At 39.8% G+C, this 20,770-nt stretch overlaps 1 protein-coding gene across 1 annotated transcript in view; it reads left to right on the forward strand.

Moving 5' to 3' along the window:
* The window catches only part of CCDC152 (coiled-coil domain containing 152), a 26,682-nt gene continuing 5,912 nt past the window's right edge, over positions 1-20,770 (forward strand). The window contains exons 1-5 of the mRNA XM_037063243.1: positions 1-709; positions 4,120-4,225; positions 9,240-9,308; positions 16,389-16,453; positions 19,348-19,450. Coding sequence (XP_036919138.1) covers positions 623-709; positions 4,120-4,225; positions 9,240-9,308; positions 16,389-16,453; positions 19,348-19,450 — 430 coding nt within the window. The 5' untranslated portion in view covers positions 1-622. The remainder of the gene's footprint in view (positions 710-4,119; positions 4,226-9,239; positions 9,309-16,388; positions 16,454-19,347; positions 19,451-20,770) is intronic.

Raw genomic sequence — 20,770 nt, forward strand, 5'->3', positions numbered from 1 at the left:
GGGTTGGTGTCTGGTGAGGGCCCCCTCCTTGAGGTGCAGATGGCCACCTCTCCATGTGCTCACATGACCTTTCCGCTGTGCGGGTCACCAGGGGTTTAGCACGTCATCATATGAATTTGGAGGGGTTCACAATCCATTCCATGGCAATAAGCACAGAACCAAGAAATACAGCAAAAAAAATCTTTGTGGCATGACAGTTAAACAAATGTTTTAAATATCTTAAATTGAGGATACCTATATTTAAACGTCATTCATCAGATTTAGTAATGCATCAGATTTTAAGTAAGCCATGCTGATGGCAAAGAGATGAGTGTTGAACAGTGGCAATAATTAATTTTTTTGCATGGTAGGGACAAATAATTGTTATATATATCATTGCACTAATTTTAGATTTCTTTAGCAAAAACTCACCAAGGGTGTAGAGGAATGGAGAAGCCTTAATGCATTTGACCGTTGCTAATGGGTTTAACAAAAATTGTCTGAGTGTAACACAGCTCACATCGATGCTTTGTGGGTGGAGTAGAGAAACATTAGTGTTTGAGTTATTACTACTTTTGTAGTGCTTTAGATTTCATTTGTTGTTTGTTTGTTTTAACACTATTCATTCTGTACTAGTTTAGACATGAATCACAGCAGCAGTGGATGTGTGAAAAAGATTACCAGTGTGAATCTTGACAAACTTATTCATGACTTCTCACAGATAGAAAAGGTACGTAAAGATATGAAACAGTTGAAGCGTATAGTAGCTGGAAGAAAGAAAAATGTACAGCCCCCAAATGAGCAGGTAAAGATAAAGGAAAACTTTGCTAAGCCCTTTATGATTTTTTTGGCTTTTTTATATTTTATTTCTTTTTTTTAAATATAGTTTATTGATTATACCATTACAGTTGTTCTATTCCCCCCTTCATTCCCCTCCACCTGCACACTCCCTCCCCCACCCTTCTCCCCCCTTAGTTTATAACCACGTGTCTCAACTTCTTTAGATTCTATATTTCTCCCGCTATTCTCGACCTCCCCACTATCTATTTTCTACCTACCATCTATGCTATTTTCTGTGCCTTCTCCCCTCTTCTCCTCCTCCCACCCCCCTGTTTCTAACCTTCCATGTGTTCTTCATTTCTATGGTTCCACTCCTGATCTAGCTGTCCTCTAGGTTTGCTTTGTTTTAGGTGTGGTTGTTAATAACTGCGAGTTTGCTGTCCTTTCACTGTTGATATTTTTCATCATCTCTTTCTTATATAAGTCCCTTTAGCATTTCATATAATAAGGGCTTGGTGATGATGAACTCCTTGAACTTGACCTTGTCTGAGAAGCACTTTATCTGTCCTTCCATTCTAAATGAAAGTTTTGCTGGATAAAGCAATCTTGGCTGTAGGTCTTTGGATTTCATGACTTGGAATACTTCTTTCCAGCCCCTTCTTGCCTGTAAGGTCTCTTTTGAGAAATCCGCTGACAGTCTGATGGGTACTCCTTTGTAGGTGACTGTCCCCTTATCCCTTGCTGCTTCTAGGATTCTCTCCTTCATTTTAGTCTTGGCTAATGTAATTATGATGTGCCTTGGTGTGTTCCTTCTTGGGTCCAACTTCTTTGGCACTCTCTGAGCTTCCTGGATTTCCTGGAAGTCTATTTCCTTTGCCAGACTGGGGAAGTTCTCCTTTATTATTTGTTCAAATACATTTTCCACTCGTGGCTGTTTCTTTCCCCCTTCTGGTACCCCTATAATCCGGATGTTGGAACGTTTAAAGATGTCCTGGAGGTTCCTAAGCCTCTCCTCATTTTTTTGAATTCTTGTTTCTTTACTATTTTCTGGTTGGATGTTTCGTTCTTCCTTCTGGTCCACTCCCTTGATTTGAGTCCCATTTTCCTTTCCATCGCTATTGGTTTCCTGGACCTCTCCCTTCATTTCAATTAGTTTAGCCTTCATATGTTCCTCTAATTTGTGACTAAGTTCCTCTAATTTGTGACTGTACTCTACCAATTCTGTGAGCATCCTGATAAATAGTGTTTTAAATTGGGCTTCTGAGAGGCTGGCAATCCGTTGGTCGCTTAGAGTTATTGGCTCTGGGACTTTGAGTTCTTGTACCATCTTTTGGGCTGTTCGTGCCTGTTAAGTAGCAGGATCGGAGCCCTAGGTTTTCACCAGAGCAGGGCAACTCAGTCGCTGGGTTGTGACGTTGTATGTGGGGGCGGGGTCAAAGAGGGACAATGGCTTCCCTCCAGCGCCTGCCTCTGCGACCCCCACCAGCACCGCAGCCACCACCGTCACCAGGGCCACGTGCCCCGCTCCACTGCACGTGAGTGTGCCACCGCTGTCAGCCCTCCACCACTGGGTTCGCCCCCTGGGGCCTGCGTGGTCCGTCTCACTGTGCGCAAATGTGCGACCTTGGTCAGTCTGCCCCGCACCCCGACTAGGTCCGGGCTGCCTGCGCTCCTAGGTCTGACCTTCCCGACCCTGCTCCGCTGCTGGCTCTGCCTCTCTTACCGTCCCCGTTGAACGGTTCGTAGCTGTCGGACTTCCGTATAATTCGGTTTTCTGGTCTCTGGGTGTGTCTTAGTTCTCCAAAACTTTTGTTGTATCCAAACTTGGTTGTGGAAGAAGGCACAGTGTTTCCACCTATGCCTCCATCTTGGCGGAAGTCAGCCCTTTATGATTTTAAATATGTTTTTAAAGTATATATGATTTCAGATCATTTATACTAACGCATCTAAATGTTTCTGGGGCAAGGGAATAAAAAACTGATACACGTTTACTAAAGAGCAAATACATACTTAAATGCCTAAAATGTCCGTAAACTCAGGAGTGATTTAGTGAGAACTGGAGCAGACTCAGTCCTCAGTGTCTTACCATTATGACTAACTCTGAAAGTTTTTTTACTTTCTCCTATTCTGTTTGTTCCCTTTCCTTCTCTTTTGCCTAAAAGCAGACCCATTTGAAGTCCTCCCTCCCCAGCTCTGGACAAGTTACATGGTAGACCAAGTCCACAGAGGCATCTACTAAGGGTTTTCCCCCTGCCTCTGCCTGGGAGAGGAGCAGGAACAGCTGTTGGGAAAATGTAGATGGGAAAATTAAAGGTTTGGGGAGTGGCTTTATGAGGCAGAGGAAGAGGGGAAATAATACCTACCTCTGTTTTCTCTCCTTGTCATCCTTCTCTTTTCCTTCTTTCCATCTGCACAATGTAGTATTGTCATAAAAGTATTGTCACAATTTTCATTGTGATGGATATTTTCAAGTGCCAGTGTGAGCTTTATTTTTCAAACAGTGAGCTGGCTTGTTTTGTTTTTAACCAAGTGATTCTTACCAAAATAAGAGAGAATGAGATTTAGCGCTGTTGATGGGAAAAGAACTGGTGCAAAGTTTTTGGAGCTTATTTTGTAAATATCTATCATATCCTTCAACATTTTAAATAAGAAACGTTCATTTTTGATGTGATAATGGTATGGTGATTGTATTGTTAAGTCTTAGCTCCTAGAGATACACGTTGATGATAATATTCATGGATGAAATAACCCAATGTCAGGGGGTTGCTGTGAGACAAATTCAGAAGTGGTGACAATAAGGAAGTGGGTGTAGACGCTACGAGGCTGGTCGTGAATTGGTGATTTCTGCTGGTGTCTGACGGGTACATGGCAGCTATTGTACGGTTCACAAAGATACCAGAGATATAGTCAGGAACACTTATTAATTATCTGCAGGAGCAAAATGTGAAAGAAACACAAATTGTCCTCAATAGGAAACTAATTAAATAAATTGCATAGTATTCATAAATGAAACTCAATGCAGCTGTTAAAAAGAATGAGATAGACCTATATGTGCTTATATGACGTCATGTCCAAGGTCATAGTGCTAAGTGCAAATCCAAAGTACAGGACAGAGTACAGTATGATCCTTCCCTACAGTTGTATAATCATAAAGTATTTTGGAAATATGCTTAAGGAATTGTTAACCATAGGACTAAGGGTTGAACAGTTGGGAAGAAGTAGGTACAAGTTATGTTAGACTTAATTATTACACTTTCAGGTATAAAGTGGTTTGTATTTTCATTAGTCTTTATATACTTAGGTAAGAAAGCCAAAATAACAGCCTTGACTTGGTAATGCTATACATTGTTTCTTCTACAGAAAATGATAGAAACCACTGGAAAGAATAATATACTGGATATGCAGTTGGAAAAAACTAACTGTTTGTTAAAAGGAATGCAAATAAAGGAGGTCTCACTTAAAGAAGGTTAGTTTTCTCTGCTATCTGAAGAAATACTACTAAATACTAATTAGTATTTAGAAATACTAATTCTAATGAGAGTGCATTTTGGTATACTGGTGATGAGTGTTGCCCCAAACATTGGTGAAATATTTTAAATTCACAGAGCACTTTCTAGACTACCATTTTATCCTTAATATAGCCCTGAAAGACAGATAAGACTGGTATTATTACTCCACCTCAGTAATGAAGAAAATAAGATAAAAGGAGTTAAATAATCTGTCTGAGGCCACTTGGCTAACAAATGACAAATCCAAGAATCAATCCAGGCCTTCAAAACCATGAAAAAAAATACAGTTGAATTTTTGCCTCCAAAAAGAAATTTCAGATGGGTCAAAAATTTTAGTGTTAAAAATGGACTGTGCTAGGCTGATGCACTGCACTATCTTTTTTAAAAAAAGATTTTTATTTTTTTTTAGACAGGGGAAAGAAGGAGAAAGAGAGGGAGAAAACCATGTGTGTATGGTTGCTTCTCACACACCCCCCACTGGGGACCTGGCCCACAACCCAGGCCTGTGCCCTGACTGGGAATCGATCTGGTGACCCTTTGGTTCCCAGGTTCAGCGCTCAATCCACTGAGCCACACCAGCCAGGGCTGCACTATCTTTTGAGACTCCCATGCCACCCGTCACTTGGCTCCCAGGGCCACCCCTCAGCTGCACCCACACCCGCACCCTCACCCGCACCCGCACCCGCACCCTCACCCTCACCCTCACCCTTACCCGCACCCTCACCCGCACCCGCATCCTCACCCAGTCTGTGCCTGAGAGGGAACTGGGCTCCCTGCTGGGAGGGCCGCTCACCGGGGAGGTGGTAGCCCTCTGCGGTGCTTGCTTTGGGGCAAGGGACACTGACCGGTTGGTGGGGGCAGGGGCTGGAGAGAGAGCCACTTTGCACTGTACTTGTGTGCCACGTGTATTTTAGCTTCGAAAGGGTAATTACTTTGTAAACGTCTAAGTATTTTCAGTCTAACCACCTTTTTGCTGAATAATACACAGTGGAAGTAAGTGAACAAGTAAAACTGACACCTTACAGAGTCCAGTGTGTATTAATTTATTTAGAAAAGAAGAACAAACTGTATAGATGATTGAATTTGTTCAACAATAGTGATTGAGGTTGTGATATTTTATTTTGCACATCTGGCACCAGAAAAAGAATTTCTGTGCCATTTCAACGTGGTAAATATTAGTGTTGAGGACCAGGTACGGTAAAATTATTTTCATGCATAATTGTTTTAACATTTCCAACTGTTTTATGAAATAGGTGTCAATGAGAAAAGTGCTAGTTAATGGTAGAGCCCAAATCTGAGCTCAAGATAGTCATTGGTTTCCTAAGTTAGACAGTATAAGTAGCTTAATATTCTGACCTCTAGTTTTTAAGAATTGAACAAGACTGTAGTATTACTCAAATTTCATCATAAAGTCCAATATGAATGATAATTGGGTGAATGTTTGCAAAGAAAATTGAAAGCCATTATTCTAAAATAATGAGTGGGGACATTATTTTAGAATAATGAATAAGAAAGGATTCCTTATTGAGCCAGTTTCTGCTGTTTAAAAAAACGTGTTGGGAGGGCCACCTTGTGTTCAAATTGTGAAATGCACATTTTTTAACATTTAGTATACTTTCAGTTTCAGGGTGCTGTTTTTAATTTGCTGACTGATTACTAAGGAAACCTCAGTTACCATATTCCATGAATTACTGATTTCATGCTTCTAAAAGACTCAAAAAGCAAGTGATAGCTGAGCCTCCTGCATATTTAATTGTAGCAGCTAACACAGTAACATCCATGAAGTGGGTATTATCAAATGTAATTTATCCATCATTCTGTTACTAGGAAAGAGCAAGAGAGAAAAAAGATGGAACATAGGGGGAATTTTGTCTGGACGCGTGGTGGGAATGATAGAGGGAGTGTGGGGAGAACTGGAGAGGGGAAAAACCACAAGAGCAGAATTTTTTAACTCCATAAAGCTTTTAACTTCTGCCACATACTTCCATGTCTATCAGTGTAGGTGAAGCGCAGGCAGGACCTCTCACTGAAAGTGAGGTTTTGCATTCTCCCCACACAGTATCGGTGCTTTCATTTAGTCAAGAAAGAAAAAATTGTTGAACACTTATGAAATAGTTACCGTGTTAGATCCAAGGAATGTCAAAATTAAAAGGCATGATCTTTTCCTGAACAGGTCTACTGTCTAGTGGGAGAAAACACAAATAACTAAAATGCAATATGATAAAGGAAGAAAAGAGACATATACAAATTGTTGAGGGTCATAAAAGAGAGAAATAACAGCAGTCATAACTGTGTTGAATACTGCTGCACAGGAGCCCCAAACCATGGAGGGGAGCTGCTTACATGTTCCTGATACTCCAAAAACACCGCCCTGAGGGCCAGCAGATGTGGATGTGCCGGTTATTACTCATATCACAGGGCGGTGCACCGATGGTGATGGTGATGGCCGGTCCATGCAAGAGAGACCAGGTCTCCTCCAGTCTGAGGCTCGCCAGCTGTAAGGGTGACTCTAAACTCCCTGACTTCAGTGTGTGAAAGGGTCAAGAGGCAGTCACAGGACAAGAAGCCACTCCCAAAAGGAGACAAGGAAGGTGTCACAATCCGCTCCCAAAACCATACACATTCCTTCTGGCCAGGGGCCCCCTGGCCAGGCCTCATAGCAGGTGGTGGGAGAGCTGCATCATCATTGACCCCCCACAAATATTTGAGAGTGAATTTAGGAAGTGCATTTTCTCATTTGGTTGTCAGAACAGTCTTATGCATGAGAACAGTGTTCTACATGAGGTAGAGTGGGTATCACCCACACTTTTATTTTGCAGATAAAGAACATAAGCTCAAATAGGCTGCCCAACTTAGCCAGGGTGTCATAGCTTGAAAGTGAAGGGGGGAAGTCTGAGCCAGTTCCTCTGACTCTGGTTCCGTGGTGGCCTCAGCCACCTCATAGCCCCTGAGGAAGAAGCAGACAAGCAGAACAAAAGCACAGACTTGAAATGAGAGAAACCTGCGTTGCTGTCTCTACCTTCCATGCACTAACTGGGGGCTATTTGGCAAGTAACCAGATCTCCATGGATGATTTGCTGGTTCTGTAGAATCAGGATAACGGTACCAACTTCTGAGGTGGTATTTTTGTTTTTGTTTTTTAAGATCTTATGTATTTATTTTTAGAAGGAGGGGGAAAGAGGAAGAAAGAAAGGGAGAGAAACATGGATGTGCAAACATCAGTCGGCTGCCTCTCGCACACCCCCAGCTTGGAACATGGCCTGCAACCCAGGCTTGTGCCCCATGTGGGAACTGAACCGGCGATCTTTGGATTCACAGGCCAGCCCTCAATGCAGTGATCCACAGTAGCCAGGGCTGAGGCGGTGTTTTTAATGCACTTAAATTCAGTATAATGCCTGGCAGAGTAAACATTCAATAAATGGTACTATTATTAAAACTAGGCAACTTATGCAATACAAATGTGATATTTACAACTTAACCATCAAAACAGACGCCCAATTAGAATGGCAGCTGGTTAGTATGTTACACCAGTGCATACCAGCTGACTATTGGTCATGGGCCCGTAAAACTGGAAAAAAGAATAAGGCTCAATATTTACTAATTAAGTCAAGTGCATAGAGGTAAAATTGTCTTTCAACTTTAAAGTTATGTTTTTTAAAAAAATACTGTTATCTTACAAAGTTATTAAACATATATTTAGCTAGTATAATTATAAACTTAAAGTAGTGAAACCTCTGTTTCCTAACCTTACAGTAAAAATGCAGTAGATACCAGTAACTATCACACAGAGGCTTTGGTTCTGCTCCTGCTCCCTTTCCAGAGCTTCAGTTTGTACAAATCACTGTGAGGAATTTCTCCTGAGCTCGCCTCTTGGTGTCAGTGAGGTAGTTAAAATCGTAGACTAGGGCTGGACTGCAGGGGTTCGGGTTGGCTCCACCACTTCCCGGTCGTAAGTGGGACCTTGGCAATTTACTAACCTTAGGTGTGTCCACTTCTCATGTGCAAAACAAAGCAAATGCTAGGAACTTCCTGATCGGGTTGAGAGGGTTAAGTGATTTAATATTTGCAAAGCCCTTAGAATAGTAGTATAATATATGTTATTACTTTAAGACTAGAGTTTCTCTACTTACTCCTTTCTGGCTTTGGCTTACATTAGTATTGCCTGTCTGTGAGTCAGTCAGTCACTCCACAAATATTTATGGAGTGCCTATTATGGACCACAACTGCCCTGCGGATTAGGGAGAAATGGTAAATGAAACAAAATAGTCCCTGCTATCCTGGAACCTACAGCCAAGCAGACTGAGTAAAGTTTCAGACGTTTCCCCACTGTTGCTCCCCATGAAAGGTTAAGCTGTGGCTGCTGATATGTGAGAGAACACTGAAAGCGTTACGCATGGATCTGGGCACTAACTTGCAAGGGAGGCTCTGTCCCCCACTGCGGCAGAAGTCACTGGCGCCAAAGTGCTGATGCCCTGTGGCAGCACGCTGACTTTTTCCTCCGTTTACCGCCACTCCTTTTTCCTAGGACTCAGGCATAAAACTAAGAGGACAGGGAGGAGGAAAGGCTTTATCTTACCCCAAATGACACCTTGCCAGCTCGGGCTCTCTGTCTCAGTGTGCCTTGGCTCTCTGTCCTTGGGATGTTCTTTCATGGAAAACTCGCAGGGTACACTCCTCAGAGCCCCTAGACAGTTCCACGCCTGCCTGACTTCTGGGGCAGCTCTTGCTAAGGCCCATGAGGGCCTCCCTGTGTCCTGGGTTCCTGCGTCTTAAGACATCTTTGCTAAATTTGAGAACAAAGGGTGAGAACAAAGTCATTGTTATATAATTTACTTTGAGATGCCTGGCTGCTTTATTAAGATCTGATCATTGCAATTAAGTATTATTTTATTTTATGTAGTTAACTTTTGAGAGAATAATTCCAAAATAAAAGCAAATAATCTTCAAACAAATCTATCTTTTTTGTTTTAGAATGTGCTACTCTTCATAATATGATAAAAGGGCTACAACAAACAATTGAATATCAACAGAATTTGAAAGGTAAGTTAGGAAAAATAAAATCTAAAAGTATATATTTTAGCACCTTTAAAGATAGTTTTTACATTGTCGATAGTACATTTCTTTTAATTTGGTCTTACAAATTTATCAGCAGTGGGGAGGAGTCCTTACTACTTAATATCTTCCTCATTTACTATGAAATATGAAATTCCATGCTGAACTGAACAGTCTGGTCACATTCTGACAAGGACACCAGGGTTTTACAGTCTGTCACGATAGTGCTCTCAGTCTCTAGGAACCCACGCCGGCTTTGAGGGGCAGGTATTTACTGGTCCAATAGTTACGTGATGGACATTCTGCTCGAACTGCAGTGACTGTTTCCTGTGTGAGTTTCCGTCGCAGACTAAGGCTACGTTTGTGTGAATGGAGCTGACACGTTCAGCTTTTCTGACTGTGGCTAGGCAGGCTCACCCATAGGCCTCCCACCGACACCCAGCAGGCCCCCAGGGGTGCTGTCCCGTTAGGACCCAGCTGAGGCGCAGTGTCGGTGGGGCTTTCCTCCTGGACTAGGGGTTAAACTAAACTGCCTTCGGGGTCCCTCCCACAGCCCCCCCATCTTCTGCTTCTATCATGAAATACTTTATGTAGGTAGGTAAAGTTATTCACTTTTTAATTTACCTATGTAAAGTACCACTTTACATAGCGAAATATAATAGTGATCTGACATGCCATTTATTTGATTTGGCATGTTATTCTTTATTATCTTCATAATGTTCTAATTGATACTTGACTTTTTTTAAGAATTACTATTAGTTCTTACTCACCCACCATTGCTTTCCCTTAAAATATTTCCTTAATGTTAATGAGATAAATACAGAAATTGTATTAAAAGACTTTGCGCTTACACCATCAAAAAGCAACTATGATGTAGAAAGGGTTCACTCTGTGTCCATGCACCACTAATTGCTGTTCTGAAGATTAAGGAGGGTAACAGATGAGGAACCACACCACCTCTGATGCCTTTTCTTTTGCCCGATTGCTGCAGACTTCTGATCCCCGGAGGGCCCGTGGGTTTCCACTTTCTGCGGTACTAGCGTCCTGCTCGTTTTCCCAGTGCTTTATTCCCACGCGTGGATTGGCTTTTATTTCCCAATCTCAGTGCCGATGGCTCAGAACAAATTCTCCCTTCTCTGTGACAAAATACAACACTTAGCTGTATTTAAAAAATACCTGAATGTTCGTATTTATTTGCAGCTTCTTATTTTAGGATTTAAATGATATTCGGTTTTAACTGTTTTCAGGATTTTCTTTAAAACATCTACCAGAAAAACTTTTTAACTACCAAAAGCTATTTTTTTAAATTTCCATAAAGTCTATTACAGTTCAATAATGAATACAGTATTTCTTTGTAAAAGGGTATCAAATATTGACCAGTAGTCACATTACCATCTTTGTACAGGTATGGTAGTACAAATTTTTAAGTAGCTGTTCCTGAAAATGGATATTCTGTGGTACCTCTCAGGAAGAAGCAATTCATTGACTGCATTTTTCCAGTGCTTCTGTGGGCCTTGGTGGGGGCAAAGTGATAGGTGTGAACTACCTGGCTTTCTTTCATTTCATTTCATTTCATTTCTTTCATTTCAGCCATTTGATTGTCAAGATTGTATGGTTAATTTGCTTACTTAGGCTATGGAGTGGTTCCAAATGGTTGTGCAGTATTGCATACAAATTAACTCTAAATTTTTTAGAAAACAAGGCAAAACAAAATAGGACAAAAAAGGGTCAGTTATATAACTATCCGTATCTGATTTTTTTAAATTTTTTTAAGATTTTATTTATTTATCTTAGAGGGGAAGGGAAGGAGAGAGAGAGAGAGAGAGAGAAATATCAATGTATGGTTGCCTCTCGTGCGTCCCCTGCCAGGAACCAGGAACTGGCCTGCAACCCAGGCATGTGCCCTGACCGGGAATCAAACCGCAATCGTGTGGTTTGCAGGCCCATGCTGAATCCACTGAGCCACACCAGCCAGGGATATCCCTATCTGATTTTTAGAAAATAAAATAAAAACACTCAACTTATCACAAGACAAAAACTTGTGCAGAATCAGAGTAAATGCCACTTGTGGGTGCTCTCAGTTTAAATGAGCAGCCTGTACTCGGCAGCCAAGTAAGAACCTTCAGTGTAAACATGTTCAGGTCATGGGAGGAACTTGTGTAAAGCTAAGCAATTCAATCATCAATGATACCAAAGAAAGCCAGCTCACTATATGTATATAATGAATCTGAAAGCAGTGTACTTTTAAGGATTTTCCTCTCTGGTTGATGCCAGTGGAGATTACTAGTTTTAGAAAAACGTGTTGCAAAATTATTAGAATCCAAGAAATTAAAGTAGCTTTTGGCTAAGTCAGAGAAAGATTACTTGTCAGATATCAGGATCAGATGGATTCTACAGTGATACAAAATGTTCTTTGAATTTGTCACCACTCCAGCCATAGTAATGAAAGCCTTGGACCTTAAGGAAGTAGTCATATGTTTCGAAATCTAACGCAGGGTCTGTTAGGATGATGGAAAAAAGCAGTGCTGACAATAATCATGTTGACTGCACTATAGATGAAAGCCAACATGGAGCCAACCAAAGCATGATACAAAGTATTACGGTTATCTGTTTCTTCAGTGGATGGCTTTCATTCACGGATAAGTCATGCGGTTCTACCCAGCCTGCTTACAGAGATGCCAAAGCCAGATGATATGCAAGCATCAGCCTCATGGTTGCCTTCAAAGGGCTGGCATAATTTTAGGACTGTATGAATATAACTACTCCTTAACTTTTAGGGAGTTGAAATTACATTCAGCCCTTTGAAGGCAACCACGAGGCTGACGCGGCCCCCGGTGAAAAGGACTTGGACGCCCTGATTTGGAGGGTTGATCAGTTTTCCTGGAAGAAGGAAGACTTGTCATTAAAGTGTCTGTTTTCCTCAAGTTAGTAAACACATTTGATGCAATTAAAGTACTGAGTTTGGGGTGGGGGAGAAGATTGTATAAAATAAAGTTAATTTGCCAAAAGAAACAAATAAGAAAAAGAAGAATGAACAAGAAATTATGAAAAATGAGAAGGTTACAGGGGAAGGGGGACTTCAATGACCAGATAATGACATGCTCTGAAAATGTAGAGTGAAATCAATGTGGTATTGGCATAGAAATGAAAAATATATCCATGGAAAGAATAGAGAACTAGATTCTAGAAAGGCACCAGTACTTGTTAATGTAATATGACACAAGGACTATTTCAGTTTATTGGAAGAAGAATGGCATTTTAACATAAGGTATGCATACAACTAGCTTTCCATTTGGATGAAAAGAAAGTGGGACTCTTTCCTACCAGAGGAAAGAGTTTATTTTTTATTTTTTATCAAAAAAATAAAAAATAATTTATTTTTATCAATAATTTTTTATCAAAAAAATAAATTATTTACCATTTATTTTTTATCAAAAATAAATCCCAGATGGATAAAAGACTTTAGTGTAAAAAAAGAATAAAAACTTAAAAGAAAATCTGGGATACAACATGTACAGCCTAGCACTGTGACATATCTTAACCAGTCCAGGGACCTCAGGTGATACATAAAGAAGAAAACACACCTAAGAGACTTTCTTATGACAGGGCACCAACAATAACAGCAATGGAAAAGAACTTGGCATGTTATTCTTGTCACACAAAAGGTAAAAAAACAAATAATTATTTGAAAAACTGTTTTCAAATACCAATGTATAATATCTACAGTATTCAAAGAGCTCTACAAATTGATGAGCAGAGATGAGTAAAACTTTTTTAATGGGCAGAAGGTATAGCTAAGAATATGAGAATGTGTGTGTGTGCGCACATGCAAATGTACAATCCAGAAGTTACAAGCATGGAGAAAAACACAGAGAATAATTTTCCCAACAAAATTTTTGTAAAACTGAAGCCACCATCAAGATTAAGCCCTGTATATTAAAATATGACCCTTCAAAATGTCTGATTATAATCTTTGAAAACAAATTGATTTTATAATTTTACTTTCATTTTAATGAATAATACTGTATTTTAATGATATTTTGTTATTTATCATCTTCCTCTGTAAATATAGTTCTGGCTTTTCTCTTTCTGTCCAGAATGCCGTCATTGTCCCTATTACTAGGACTCCAAACTTTACAGTAACCGGTTTTTCTTCCTCCCCAAAATTATCAAATTTTTATCCCCAAAACTCACACTCATTACCTCTTAGCCATGCTTCTGCAGTAGTTTCGTAAGCGGACTCCATTTCCAAGGTCCCCTCTCAACATTGCTGTACTGGATAACAAACCTTCCTAAAGCATGGCTCAGATAACATCAGAAATCTTTACTGATTTATCATTGTTTTCACGAGTGCTTTATATTATGTTGAGGTGGTTGTGTGTGGGAGGAGGAGTGTAATAGGGTATCGAATGGGATTTTTCCTGTTAAACTAGTAAGTAAAGCCCAATATTTTTATTTTAATTTTTAAGTGAAATATTCTCACATTCTAAAGAAAACTCATGTTACCAAAAGTCAGGGTGAATTCAGACTCTTCCTTTATTGGCCCACAGAAGTAATTCCCAACCATCAGAGAATACCAGAAGCCTGGGAGTTATCTCGAATCTCTTCTCATTCCCTCTCCCCAACCCCTGAGACCAGAGAGAGGGCGGAACAGTTAGAGGGAAAACCAGGCTCCTCCCCCATCCACTTCCCCTGAGTCCTTCTAGCCACAGACCTGGAGAGGGACAAGGGTTATGAAAACTTTCACGTTTGAAATAGGAAATCAGAGTATCAAACTGACCTGGATGTTTAATAATGGACATCACTGGAGAGTTTTTTAATTTGCCCAAAATGTCATTAAGGTGGAGGCAACTCTGAGATGAAGGGAAATTACTACTGTTGAACTCATTGATTGGAGAGGGGTGGGGTGGGAAGCATTTCACTTGATAGCACACTGAATTTAAACTGATTGAAACCCAGTTTAAATTTAAGTGTAGAATATTTAAGTGCAGAATAAAAGCCCTCAGGGCAAATTAATGCTAGTCTCTCACATACCAATTCAACAACACGTAGACAGAAAGTCACCTGCCCTACCTGTGGCCAGCTCACTCAGCCCCAACAGCGAAGATAAAACACAGAATGACTATTTATATTTAGAGGATGCCCAATTTCCCTGAACTATAAAGTCCTCTAATTACTAGTTTTACCAATATGATGGAATTTGGGGAAATGTTTTTTAAAATGAAATACAATTAGCATGTTGTGAAATACAGAGAGCTCAGGTGTGCAGTACACTCACTGAATTTCGACTGTTTGGGACACGCACCTCTTTTCTCCTTTGTCTTCTGAAATGTTGCATCTTCAGTTCCGTCTTTTCTCCGCCTTTCATTTTCCTCTTTCTATTGGCCATTTCTCTCAGCATTTAAACAACTCAGGTCTCTTTCATCTTTTTTTAAATTATTTTTTAAAGAATTTTTATGTATTTATTTTTAGAGAGATGGGAAGCAGAAGGGAGGGAGAAAGAGAGGGAGAGAAACATCTGCATGTGAGAGGTACATCAATTAGTTGCCTCTCGAATGCCCCAACTGGAGACCTGGCCCACACCCCAGGCATGTGCCCCGACTAGGAATCAAACTGGCCACCTTTCAGTTCACAGGCCGGCACTCAACCAGCCAGGGCTTTTTACATTATTTTGATTGCATTTTTCCCATTACCATTTGTTTTCCCTGTACCATCTTCTACACACACACACACACACACACACACACACACACACACAGAGTATCTTTCATCTTTTAAACATACAAGATGACAAAGTTCCCTTGACTTTGGATTTATTCCCTTCGATTGTCCTCACTCTTTCCTTTTACAAGCAACCCTCCAGGGAATAATAGTCTGCAATCGATGTCTCTATTTATTCAGTTTTACCTAGTGTTTCACGTAGAACAGTTGGGCATCTCCCGGTTTTCATTCCAGGTACTTTCACTTGGACTCTATTTATTGCATTTACTGCCATTGATTGTAACCCCTTTAACCTCTTGTCTTTGTGACACTCTCCCTTGCATCTCTGGGTACTTCTCGGTCTCCCTATAGGCTATTCTTCCTTTGGCCACCCCTGTGTGTTTCTCAGCCGACCAGAAGCATTGTCCTGGGTATCTCAGCTGTTTCAAGTGCAGCATGGTAAAGATCCAGGTCTATTCTTTCTCTCTTTTTAATTTTCCCGAACTGTTGAGGATTTTTCAGTTACCAAACCAGAAACCCAAAGGTTCCCCTTCTCTTTTGCCTATGCTATCTAATCAGTCACTAAAGGTCCTGCTAATTCTATCGTCTAAATAGTTACCTTCATTTTCCTTTAGTCTCCTACTGCCACTGACCTAACTTGGGCTCCTGGCATTTCTTACCTGATCGCTTTCCTGATATCCATTCCTCCAGGTTCAAACCCTTCCCATTCATCCTATACGAATTGCTGGATAATCTCTTTAACTGTAAATACTTCACTGTTCAAAATTCTTTGACGACTGCGAAATTTTTTGGTGACCCTGTAAAATAAAATTTAAAGCATTCACATAGACTGTGTCTACTCCTGTTAGGATGTGGCCCCAGCCTGTTTAGCACACCTTCCTTACTGTGTGCACTCCAACAGTACTGTTCTCGAAGTGTGATTTTCCCAAACACGCTACGCTCACTCAAGGCCAAAGTCTTTTGTACAGTTTTCTACATCCAAATGCCCTCCAATGGGGTAAGTCTTAGCTCGAGTGGCTCCTCCTCTGTTATGTCGTTTCCTGACTTAGACTTTCCTTCCACAGGTCCCACTGTATTTCAGACACACTGCCGTTGCAGACAATCATGATACATCATAACTACTTACACACCTGTCTCACCACTAGGCTGGAAGTTCTGTGAAGAACAATAATAATTTTGTCTCAATATTTCAGTCCCACGCCCTCTGTGCATGTGTCGTGGATGTGTAGTAGAACTGTTTGCAGGTGTTGGATACATGCGTGCATGGAAACTTGAAATGTGGAATACACTCCCATGGTAATTGAAAAGTGCTGTATGTCAAAATACTCTTTGATGATTTTTACACAGGTGAAAATGAACAACTAAAAAGAAGTGCTGATCTTATGAAAGAAAAGTTAAAATCTCATGAACAGGTACGTTCATGTCTCTTTATATCACTCAACTCCCTGTAGAGCATTTTTCTTCTCAAATTAGAAAATAAAAGTGGTTGTTTTCATTATTGAAGATGCCACAATTTATAGAGTAAATATATGTGTGTGCTGGAGCTTTTGATCAATAAAAATTTTTGAAGAAACAGAAATTTTGAGGACCCTCGTCGTCCTGCGTACTGTAATGTGCTACTGTACCACTTGCTCTTTTTCTTTCTACCAAAAAGAGATGCAACCACTTTGCTATTTATTTGAAAATTATGTTAGAGTTTTTACTCCAACGAGCACTTTTAAACTTCTTTAACCATAAAATAAATGAGTCTTTAATCTTTATGATTTGAGTAATACATTACAATTTTATTGCTCCATGTACATGAAGGAGCAGTAAATCACCAGTTAACTCTCCCCTGGGGACCATCACACCCTCTGTGACGTTCTTCTTTCCCCATAAGAACAGCAGAGTGATAGCGATTCAGTCACATAGCATGGTGACTGGAAAATGAAATGTGCTCGGTAAATGTCAGCTCCCACCTGTCTGCCCTTTGGGAGGGTTATTGCACTAATTGTTCTCATCTCCCAAGAGCCAGTGTGTTACACTCTGACCTAAGATTTCCAAAATTCTGGTTGGCTCTGTGTCAGACTCAGAACTCCAGTTTGCTGGACCATCTCTACGTTCAGTCTGGTTCCTTACTCGAGGAGCCTCTGCGGGAACACAGTCTGACCCCAAAACCCTGCCCAGGCTCCTGCTATCACTTCAGATGTAGTGAGTCGTGTCTGGCTGTGCTCTTGGAAAATGTAGCTTCTCATCACCATTTTGAGACAATTTAAATATCTCTGCAATATATCCCACCATTTGTTTTCCCTTCCTTTTTTCTCTCCCATCCATTTCATGTCTTGCCTTTAGAGCCCAACAGTAGATGGTGGAGTCCGAGTGTAACTGGGGCAGAGAAGGGGGAGAAATATTTGCCTCTTTTCTCAAGCCTTGGAATACTGCTTTGTCTGGAATACTATAGAGGTTTTCAGGAGAGTGAAAATTAATGAGAAAACACCACAACCCAAGATTCTGAGCTTCTTAATTAGATGCTATTCAAAGCAAACTAAAGATGACCTCAATCCAATGAGAAATCTCTAGAACAAAAACTTCCAATCACATCCAAAACATGTGCAAAACCACTACCCAGAAACAAACTCAGGAAGTACTTAATAGCCATGTTATGGGACTGGGAGAGGTTTTGTAACTTGTAGACAGAGAATCCTTACGTTTTATAAAAACAAAAATACAACCAGAGGCTATTCCTTGTTGGGACTTGGTTCCCTTAGCAAGGAAGGCCTGGCCCAGGCTGAGGTGGGACAGAAGAATCTGGTGTGATTGAGCCCCAGCCCGGATAGTAGTACAGCCTCCATGCCTGAAGGTTGCAGTGAAAACCCTGGGTCTTCTGGATTAATGGAAGCATTCCACTTTAGTGGTGAAATCTTCAGGCTGTGAAGTCAACGGGGAATGAAAAGATACCTAGATTTGTCTCCTCGTTTCTTAGAGTAGTAACTGCTTAGTGCACCCCGTTAAGTCTGGAGTAGTTTGTGAAAGCCACTTAGTAGTTGTGTATATAGGAATCTAGACATGTGCACATGAAGAATGGCAGTTCATGAGATTCACCCCAAATTCACCTGCAGAACTTTCTTTAAAGCCAGTGGTTAGTAGGCTTGGCCATACTGCAAGTTGCCTGGCTTGGTATCACAGTACGAATCTAGACTATATCCCCTTGAACTTCCATAAGCCAGGGGATCTAGACTCTTTTACCTTCTTTGTACACTGAATAATCTGTTAGAGGCTCTGAACCCTGTCTGAGAAAAATGTTCCAGAGTACTTAGGCACACATATATGTGTATAATTTTGCCTACAATTTCAGGAAATTGATGGATCCTTGAAAACCTGTTTACTGGGTCTAAGCTAAGAACTTCTGACTTAAGTAATATTTATTGGCACTCTCATTCCTACAATAGATACATATCAGGAGATATACACTAGGAGTTAAGAAAACAGCAGTGATTTAAAGTTCCTGCCTTTTGTAGTGTTTAGAGGCTTTTCGTGACCACTCACCTCCATTGCTGTCTCTCTCTTACCGTCCTCTTTCACTCTTCTTACTGCTTTCCTTTTCTTCTACATCTTAAGCCTGTGAGTAATTTCTTTAAGCAGGAGCATGCCACTGGGGAATTTGTCAGTTTTTCCTTTGGGGACTTCTTCTTCCATCACCTTCTCAGCATCCCTCCCCAGTTCAGCATGAGACCTCACCTCTATGCTTCCACCACCAAAGGAGCTGGTCTCGGGTCCTACGGAGCTCTTCTCCACTCCCAAGTCCATCCTTTTCTAGCCTCTGCCTTATGAAGCTAATTCTTAAAACAGTGATGCTTCATCTTCTTCTGGGAGTTAGAAGTGTTTATATAATTGTTAGAAACACAAAAGCTCAGCCCGCTTTCACAGGGACTTGTTCCACTTTGGGGTTAGCTTACTGACTGTTGAACAGTGACTACTATTGGCTCTGAAGCATGGCTTTGGCTTTTATTGGGTATATTTGAATGCTGTCATGGCATTTATTCCCATAATTAAAATATTTTAAGAATCTCTGATGTGCTAAGCACTAGTGATGAGTATTCAGAAACCAAAAATAAAAAGACACTGTCTCCAGATGGTCTCTGTCTTCTTGGACCAGAAATTGATCCTTCTCAAAGCTGATAATTCTAACAGTGAGTAGTATCTTTCCCTTCTAGATATGATTATATATCAAAAGTTATATAAAATTTGAAAATTTTACCTTTCTAATAATTCAAAACTAGTGCACACATATTTAAATTGAAGAATAAATATGTATTGTAATCTTTAGGAATATAAGAATAATATTGCCAAACTTATGAGTGAAATGAAAATCAAAGAAGAAGTACATAAGGTAGAAATAAAGAAACTCTGTCAGGATATGCAAAAAAAAGGTAAGGTATTTTTTTATTTACTGAATTCTAAGATACCATGAAACAATTCAAATGCATATATAAACTTTTTCAGTAATACCCAATATTCTTGAATGAACACTGCCTTGATGTATTTCAATTTAAGTTTTCACCTAAATTATAACATTTCTAAATTGGATTCATGGTGTTTGAATTTATTATTCCATGTGAAACAATTAATGTTCTCATAAAATTAATATAAAATGTATAATTAATAATTGAGATTTATATATTCATATTGAATATAACTTCACTTTTTAAATTTTCTTCCTTTTGTAAAGCAGAACCTCATGAACCTATGTTGCTAGTTAACTAGTTTCATAACAGTATTAAAAATTTTCTTAATGAGACCATATTTGTGTACATAATATGCATCAACTTGAAATGGATGACTGGTCTAAAAGTAAACCCGCACCTATAAAACTGTGAAGACTTCATAAAAGATCATCTTTCCAACCCTGAGTTAGGCACAGTTTCTTGGAAAGAAACAAAAAGCACAAATAATAAAAAAATTCTAAGTTGAGCTTCATCAAAATTATTAACTTCATTCCCTCAGCACTGTTAATAAGATGAGAAGACACGCCACAGACGGGAGAGTTTACTTGCAAACATATATCTGATAAAGGAATTATATCCAAGATATGAAAGAACTCTAATAATTCAATCCAACAAGGCAAAATATTTGAACGGCACCTCCCCCAAGATATACAGATAGAAAATAAGCACATAAAAACATGTTCAACATAATTAGTAAGCAGGAAAATGCAAATTAAAACCACACTGAGATAAAACCACTTTGAACTTTTTAGAACTGCTGAGATGTTTTTAAAAACTGTCAATAGCAAGTGTTAATGAAGATGTGGAGAAACAGAACTCTGATACCTCACTGCAGGGGCTGCAACACTGATCAGCCACTTTAGAAAAGAAGTTTGAAATTTCTTCTGGTCCTCTAAGAAGTAGATAATTATAAAATCCTTATATGTTTGTAAATTAGTTCTGAATAACTTGTGGATTGAACTAGAAACCCTAAAGAATCCCGAACTGACTTATATAGACTACACATCAAAACTGTGGTGCACAAATAAAGCTGCGTTTATGAGTGTATTTATAGGCTTACATACAAATACTGGAAAATGTTTAAATCAGTCATCTAAATATCTATAGCCAGAAGTTAGAGGGAAAATATCAAACTAAGACCAAAGAAATTAGAAAGAAGGAAGTCAGGTATTAATGAAATTACAAACACATACATAATAAAGAATCAGATTCACAATTTTTTGAAAAACCTAATAAAATTGATTA

The sequence above is a fragment of the Sturnira hondurensis genome, unplaced genomic scaffold (assembly GCF_014824575.4).
Source record: "Sturnira hondurensis isolate 20B ecotype Veracruz unplaced genomic scaffold, ASM1482457v3 Scaffold0014384, whole genome shotgun sequence".
NCBI lineage: Eukaryota > Metazoa > Chordata > Mammalia > Chiroptera > Phyllostomidae > Sturnira > Sturnira hondurensis.